The sequence below is a fragment of the Dermacentor silvarum genome, chromosome 10 (assembly GCF_013339745.2).
Source record: "Dermacentor silvarum isolate Dsil-2018 chromosome 10, BIME_Dsil_1.4, whole genome shotgun sequence".
Classification (NCBI taxonomy): Eukaryota; Metazoa; Arthropoda; class Arachnida; order Ixodida; family Ixodidae; genus Dermacentor; species Dermacentor silvarum.
Genome location: NC_051163.1, coordinates 78,843,348 through 78,852,077, shown reverse-complemented (window position 1 = coordinate 78,852,077; position 8,730 = coordinate 78,843,348). Strand labels below are relative to the sequence as shown.

The 8,730-nt window shown below is 45.6% G+C and overlaps 1 protein-coding gene across 1 annotated transcript in view; it reads left to right on the top strand.

The window, feature by feature from the left end:
* The window catches only part of LOC125941049 (acyl-coenzyme A thioesterase 13-like), a 149,661-nt gene extending 141,916 nt beyond the window's left edge, over window positions 1–7,745 (top strand). The window contains exons 2-3 of the mRNA XM_049657965.1: window positions 4,046–4,256; window positions 7,567–7,745. Of these exons, the coding sequence (XP_049513922.1) occupies window positions 4,046–4,256; window positions 7,567–7,745 (390 nt within the window). The remainder of the gene's footprint in view (window positions 1–4,045; window positions 4,257–7,566) is intronic.
* Window positions 7,746–8,730: the final 985 nt, after the last annotated feature.

Genomic DNA, 8,730 nt, shown 5'->3' with positions numbered 1-8,730 from the left:
AGAAAAAACCCCGTTGACCACCCTGATTTTGCTCTCTAGCTCTCTTACCGTTTTAAAAGAGGTAGTGGCTGTTCACTCCGCCTGTGTCTGACACTCTCGTATACTCCTGGACTTGGCTACAGTTCAGATTTCTCAACATGATCAGGACAGACTGACACGACGTGCGTGATCTGAGTCTGTTGATCTGTACAGCTCACGCACAGTTCACAAATTATATACGGCTCGCGTGCCTCAGCTACATCTACCTCACTAGCGCTTGTCACTTCCCTGCGCTACGATTGACATGGCCGCGATTGAGTCTGTGCATGCGTTCCTAAGCTTTGCGCAGTTTAATGGCCTTCCTGCGCTCCGCACCTGCTGGCATCTGTTTCAGACTGTTCGCTTTAGGAAAGAATTGAGGCTGTGTGGCGGCGCAGACCACCGCAAACCACTGTAAAGGTTTCGCCAACATTGGGATTGCAGCGTGCAGGCCGCTTTATCACCGAAGTGCTCAAGAAGCTGAAGTACACAGATGATGAATTCGTCGACAGGTAAGCCATTTAATGCAAAGCATTCTTGGCGAGCTCAGTCTAGTTTTCGGTAACGAAAGAACGACCGGTAACGGTCGTTCTTGAGGGCCGATTCCGAAGATAATGCAGTCTAAGAATGTGGACCGATCCCGACGGTAGAGCTGTGTAAAATTTGTGCAGTTGCTGTGGGTTGGTGCTATGGGTATGTGCCGTTGGGTAAATGCAGCCACTCTGCAATGAACATTTTTGACGCCAAAATGGGTGACCGGGTATGCAGGCTGTTACCTTGGGTATGTGCCACTGTGCTGCCTCGCTTTTCAATGAACCTCTTGTGGAATGAGCCCTTTGGGTCATGAGTAATTAGGTCGTGAGTCAATAGAGTGTTTTAGAATTGGGGGCCCAAGCGGCTTGGTGACCCACGAAAATTCCTGGCCGCAAGTGCGCATGCGCAGAACCCAAGCCAGCCTTGGGTTCTTGCGTTCGCGTTAACCCGAGACCCAAAAATCGAAAACTAGCACGGGCCCCCAAGACGTCTTGGGTCACAGTCGCGGGTGAAGAGAAATCGCGAGATAGCCAGGAGAGCCGTACGAGCCGCAGCCATCCAAAGCCGTTATCTTTCAGGCGGTAAGCATGACTGCTCCATGACTACGCGCGCTCGCACTACACAGCAGAAGATGACATCTGTATATTGCGTGAAGTGCTCGCAACGAACCTTTTCAGGACGTTAAGCTGTGGTCACAAGTTGCGAAAGATCTTGCAGAGGGCACGAAGAAAAACATTTTCGCTGCGGTCAATACGCAACTTTGCGAGACGTATACTGCCGCCAGCCATGTCGTCGGTAAATCGCTTCTGGCAACGGCAGAAATAGATCTTCTATGTCAGCCCAACTCAAATCAGCGTACAGCAGATGATCGCAGAGGAAACTAGCTATCCTTCGACAAATTTTTGCCATTTTACACAGGTGAAGTCGCCGTTTTGAAGTGAATAACAAAAAAAAAAAACAAAGAAAAACACCATTTACGAGCACTTGGCTGCAATTGGCTTTGCTTGACTTAAAATAGTTTACTTAATTAACAGTACTAACAAAACGATCACGTTTATGACATTTTATTGTTCGCTCTTCTTGCTCAAAAATGCATTCTGTTCGTTTTCACTTGCAAGAAAAGCTTTTCTTCTTTGTTGCTTTCAAGCACCTTTTTTATTTTTCCCACTGCGGCGTCACGAGCGCTCGACCCAACGCTGTCTGCGTTTGACACAGTTCTCAAACTCTGCTGCTCCTCTAAACTCAAGAGCAACTAGCGCAACGTGGCTTGGAGGCCCAGAGTCTTGGATCCACAATTCTCAAACTGTCTAATGAACCTCTTATAACTCTCGGGCCAACGAACCTCTTGGGTCTCACAATGCCAGCTTGGCTCATTGGGTATATCACAACAGCAATAAAGAAAACAATGCCTTGCACTTCACACCAGTTCTCAACACGTCGCAAAAGCACAACTGTTCGCTGCAGAACAGTTATATGATTCGTAATAACCATTCTCCGTTAAACCACGACTACTTCGCATCACGTAGATGTCGAGTTGAGTATGTTTTAGTTTTGTATAGTGCGTTGGGTGTTCTTAGGGTACTTCTTGCTCCTTCCGGGGGATATGTATCTATCTCTCTGTTTGTTTGTATCTATGTATGTTTGTATATAGCCATTTTCCCGCCTACCTTGGTGACTGGGTAGTTAGTGGTCCAATCGGTAGTGCATCGGACTCCTGTGCTGCGGTAACAGGGTTTGGAACCAACCATCGCACCAACTTGGGTCACTTAGTATGTGGCAATCTATACATACGTGCCGCTTTTCAACGAAGCTCCTTCACGCCCGCATAAGTTACCATAGATGTGGGACAGGGTAGGTGCACCACTGTTGGAAGAAACTTTTTGACGCCTATTTGAATCACTCGGCACGTGCCACTCGGTGTGTGCCATTCTTCGAGGAACGCCTTTGACGCCAACTTGGGTAACAACGTATTTGCTGCGCGACCGCAACCGGTGCTGCCAAAAGTCAGGCAAATGACGTTGACGGCAACGATGGCCTGATGATGATGAACCGAAGCACGAACCACATCGAGCGACCAGAAAGGAATGCAAAACAAGCGCGGCTTGTAAACTGAAGTTTACTTTTATAACGAAGGAGGCGCTTTTTCTTGGACCTTGCCGAAATTACGCATACCAGGTACGCAGTGAGTAAATTGTTTTAAAAGCACGCGAATGAAAAACACTCAATAGATTTTCACTCTAAAGTATTGTTTGAAAACCCCAATTTTGTTAATTTCGCAGTAATATGTTTATTACACAAGAAAATGAGGGTCGAAGTTCCATTTCCTGAATTTTGCGCCGGAACTGTTGCGCAGCTACCTCTTTGTACCGCCATGGGTTTCAATGTAACCTTTCTTGTATTCTGGCTGTTTTGGTTCCGTAAGAGTTCGCGAAACTTGCTTAGTTCCGTCTTCAATCGGCTCTTTTAGAATACAACGAAGGCCGACTTTATGGATAAAAAACATAACTGGGCCCGAGCAGATGGTGTCAAACTTCCTCAGGTCTTGGTCAACTTCACGATGGTGCTGCCACCTGTATTTTAGTTATTGCCTCTTTTCTGACTTGCAAAACCTGCCCTCAAGGTAACAGTGTTGTTTATAGTATTGTGCAAGGTTAATCTACTAATGCACTTAAATTTATTTTTCTCATTAGTGTCTGTATAAAGGGACAACAAAGGAAAATTCAATGTCGACCTAGATCCATAGACTATGCGCCTAGAAAGTGTACAACCGTTTTCTTTGGCTCATACATCAATTTGTGCGGTAGAAAATTGCCGCCGACAGTCCCACTGCTCCTCCTCAATTTGAACCGCCCGCGCAGAAACGGACTAGTAGATGTATTCTCCACGTGACCTCCGTGTATGCCATTCTCTCTGAATCAGCCAGTGTTGAAGTCACAGAATAGGTACCATAGATCTCACAAGGTGACGCCACTGCGACTTTCAGTTGTCTTTATTTTTCTGGCTTGCAGAAGCTATGCTTCGCTACGAATTACGTATTGCTTGTTACAGAATCCTAAATCTTTCAATCAAGCTCGACTAGTATGCGCTTTTTGCGTAATGCTTGTTATCATTCGCTTCTTTAGTTATTTGGTTACATAATGCAGTAGTTTCCATCTTGCATCTATTGTTTAACTAATATTGCAGCTTTAACAGTATTTTTTAACATATATTATTTACTTATGCGAAAGTGTCCGCTATTGTTTAGCACACTAGTATCGCAGCTCAAACAGTTCCTGTGTACATGTCTTACTTCTGCCAAAGTGCTCGCTGCCGGGTATACCGGGAGGTGGGACCAGTCAAGCTACATGTTCTAGCTGTTTTCCCACTATCCCAACCACATCTCATGTGAAATTTTCTTTTGTACTTTGTGCGGTAAAAGTAAATCAACTTCAACTTCAATTCTTTCACTTAGTGTGCGTTTATTATACTTCTGCGGCTTCCACGAAACACGCAGGTGAAGCCCGTGGCTTCGACGCGTGATGGCGCGGTGCAGTTTGAGCTTCGGCTGGAGAAGCAGCACTGCGACCTGCATGGCACCCTTCACAGTGGCATGGCATTCGCCCTCGTGGACCTGTACACGTGGACGACCGCTTGCACGTTGTACGACCAAGAGTCACCGTTCGTCAGTCTGAACTTGACAGCCAGGTATTTGCACCACACAGCAAGTGCGATGAAGCGCGCCTCCAGCCCCGTCAAAGAAGCCTGAATGCAAGCACTCGAGCTTGTATTTAGGCTTCCTAGCTCCATCTACGCGTTTTCGCCTTTCCATCCCACCGCGGTTAGAAGTTAACGTATGCTACATATCGACTAGCTGTCCAGCTGCATTATTAGACGTGCGTGTGTTTGGCGACCTCGAGGCATATACCAGTTCAGCAAGGAACTGTTTTAGGCGTGCCTCCGTTTTACAGTCGTACACTATATTTCCATATGGACGAAGGATGTGGCCATGGTCCCAGGAAAAAGCTATTCGAGCGCACTGGCGAGCTCTAGAAATGCATCGGCATGAGTGGCCATTTATAGTCTACTTTCACTCTCAGCCTCTTTCTATTCCCCTTTCCCTATCCCCCAGTGTAGGGTAGCAAACCGGACACTCGTCTGGTTGACCTCCCTGCCTTTACATTTCTTGATTTCGTTCCCTCTTTCTCCGTACTGACACAGAGAGCGTCAGGGATTGATCTCGCTGCACCCTGCATAGTCTTTTGAGGTTGTTACATATCGATTTTAGGAAGAGATTGGTTGGTTAGTTCATTCAGAGGCGTCTAACGACCCATAGCTACACTAGATCTGTGGGAAATGTATAGTGAAAAGACTCCGGAATATTTTTTTACCACCTGTGGTTCTTTAACGTACAGGTGAATCTTGGTACAAGACAGTATGATTTTTGCGTATTGCACTGATCTAAATGTCTGCTACGATATGGAATCGAACCCACGACGTTTTGCTCAACAGCAGAACGCCCTAGCCATTCAGACACCGTGCGGTATAAGCCTTGGCTGCAAGTAAACATGTTCTCAGAGAGAGCGAGCCGTGCAGATTTCGAACAATAAATTCCACAAGTCCAAAAGACAAATCTTTTCACTTTTCACAAACAGTCGCCGTAGTGCAAAATAGTGCAGAAACCTTATTTCAGAGCACTGTAGTTGAAGTATTACGGCCCATTTATGGAGCACTCGTGTACTATGGAGGAAGGATTATCTATGAGGTATTATGGATCATTTATGCATTTGAAGTATTGTGCAGTTGTTGAAGTACTTTACGGAGTATTATGATTACCGCGAGCACACCAGTAATCTGCGCTTGAAGGCCAAGTCAACTACATCGTAAATGTTTCGCGTAGAACTGCCAGCACGTAATTGAAAGGGAACACTTTGTCCTTGATTCTGTTCTTACACGTCATAGCATTGCCTACTCCACACTGGTTCCACACAACTTACTGAAACCGCCTCGGCGTCTCAGTGGCCCTAACGCTCTCTATAGCTGAGCATCTGGTCGCGGGTTCGATTCCCGCCGCGAGGTCGTGCGCTAGCTATAAAAGCAGGTCGCGCACTACAGTTGTTATGAGCGCTGAAGTGGGCCCTTGGCCCTACACAAAGTTGAGCTTTCGTATCGAAGCTAGTACGGATAGGTGGCTTGTAAAGTTAGCTCTGTCGCTGCATGCACTAATCTACAAATACTTTTACAGCGAAGCTGTTTATGGCTAGGCTTCCATGCATTTTTCATGTGCATCTGCAAACATGTGGGCCGATCTTGGTGACTGTACAGAAGGGGTCGAAGCACAATGGCACTTACCCCCATGGACTCCGGGTGGTGGGCTCCGGGACCTGTAAAGCGGCCTTGAACTACCTTTGTCACACCTGGAACCCAAAGGGGTCCCAAGAACAAGCGTAACAACAGATCGGATCTTAGCCCAAAACATTTCCCAACGCCCTCTCATTGTCGGCGTTCCAACTGCTTGCATTACCAGTGTCAATCAGCTCTCCCAGGGCGGCAGCACCATCGCGTGTGTATAAAAGAAAAGGTGTCGTCTTTCACATTGAATTTCATTTCTCTCGTCGTAATGGGGAGGCCGCGTGTAGTGCGCGCTCCTGGCGACAATTTCATTCTCGTCTCTGTTTCGGGCATCGCTCTTCGTAGGCACTTTGTTCCTCGCGATTACGGACTATATGCGGGTAGCTGGTGCTTTGTCGGGCATTTATTTGCCCTTTCGCCAGCGTCCACTGAAAATCTGTACATGATTGCCCGAAACAAAACAAGCCTCAAACTTCAGTTGACGGGAAGCGTGATAAGCAGTCAAGGATCTTTGAATGCTATCGCGTTCCACTTTTAAAGGCGAAGATTAAGCGTCCTCCAAATTTGTTGTTAGCAGTACGTGATCGAAAGCCAACGTTGACTTTTGAGACGACCTTAATATAAGAGCGCTACTTTCACTACAACGCTTTTCAGTCGTCCGAGCTGCCTTTTCATTGGAAGGTCGCCTGCACTAATAATATTGTGACAACCTTGTGTGCCGTTGCTGTTTACGTCCCAACTAGAAGTAGGATAGGTGACAAATAAGAAGGAAGGTAGAGGAGGAGGACGTTTGTCTAGCTAGCTGAAGCTGGGTAGCCGTCTGGCAGATTTTAACCACTACGACAGCCTCATCACAGTATAGACGTAACAATATTTTTGATAAAGTGAATGACCGACCACTGCTCGCAAGAACCGCTATCACGTGTGAATTGCTTTCTGTGTACAGGTACAGTATTTTACCCAGCGAACGCGTCTTAACGCGGTCGTTAATACAATCGTTATTGGCTTATTCACAAAAGGTACGGACGTTTCCCGACATCAGGTTCGTGGACTCCTAGCGGTGTTGACAATGAACTTGCGAAACAAAAAAATATAACTCTACTGTACCTCTTCATTTGGATAGCTTGCGCACGTTAAGAAAAATACTACAACTCGGTGACGCAAGCGACATGATCGGTGGTATCGGCTTGAACAAATCGTTTCGTTTGAAAGCATGGGGTCATTTTGTGTTAAAGATCAGTCGGCTGTGGGAGCTACAATGTTACAATTCATGGCGTGCCGAGACACGCCCAGAGCGACCTAGGTTTATATGAACCCATCGGTAGTATAGATTCCAGTGTGGCTTCATCATTTCTACGTTTATTTAGAAGCGATGCGATCATTATGGAGCTTGACGCGGGCATATATTACTGAATATTTATAGCGTATGTTTTAATACGAAGCTTGAGTTGCTACGAGCACCTCGTTCTTTCTCAGGTATTTCCTATATATAAGCATGGACCAGTCTGTTCATCCGAGAATGACTTAGGAAAACCACGACAACAATCCTAAAGGAAAAAACAACAACCGGATATGGGGAGCTAGTGGCAGTGAAAACTTGGTGACTGATAGGACGCTAAACGAAGAGAATAATGCTCAAAGCAACCTTGCAAGAAAACAAAATAAGGCCCCCGATATTCCTCGCAGGTTCCTCTCTGCCAGCGAGGCTTGGTGACGTCATCCTCATGGATACCCGGATCACCCACGCAGGGAAGAAGGTCGCCTACGTCGAGATGGACATCATTAACAAGGCCACGAAACGGCTGCTTGTTCAAGGCTCCCACACGATATTCGTTTTATCAAGACGGGTGCTTAGTGCCCAGTGAAAAATACTGTGCTCTATAGTGAAGCAACCTTGATTCTTTTGGTTCGAAAGGCGCTGTCATTGACCGCGTTGTGAATTCATACGATTTTCCTCTTTCGCTTTATTTGTTTTGTTGGATGTTATGTGCTGTCATATAGATATTCTTGTAATGCTAATATGTATTCGTCGAAACAATGCTTTCATTATTGTTCGTTTGCTTTAGTTGTAGTAGACGTGTTTTTAAATGGGGAGTGTCATACAAGTATTTTCCTGTTTTTCTGTAGCGTTAGTCTTTATGAATTCATTAGTTTTGTTGGATGCGTGTATTCGTTTGTAAATTTTATCGTGGTGCTACTATGTATTTGTCGAAATAGTACAGCTATTTTTATACTGCTGGAGATATTACTTTGTGATTTTTTATCAATTCTGCTGTATCATGCTTCAAATATTTGGCGTCCTTCCTGCAAAAATGACTATCGGCATATCGCCAATATACTTAAAGAAAGAAAAAAAAGACATCTTCTTTTATTTAAAGTCATTTTTGTTAAGTCCGTTCACGCCACTTCAGCAATACTGCATGTTGTATCGCAAGGACAGTACAGTCTACATGAAAGTGCAATTTCATTTACGGCTATGCCATCAGAGGCAGCGGTCATAAAAGAAGGGCGCGAAACATGTATATTAGCAAACTGATGCTGCAAAACTTAACATATGAACTACCCAATTTAGAACCTTGGTGCACGTGGCACACTCGCGAAATTTAAGCAGCCTTCTCCTTGTAAGCGTCAAGTTCACATGGTACTGCGAATTATATTACAAGCGCCAATTTTGCGGTTTCTCGTCGAGAGCAGCCGCAGAGAGAAAGAGAGAAGGTCCATTGGTTCGAAATCGCACCGGCGCTCTCCCCGCACTCACTATGTAAACGCTTCGGCTCCTTTAGAATACCATGTGGTGCATATTTGGCTGTGAAAACTAAAAAAAAACATCGCATATCCACGGGGTGAATG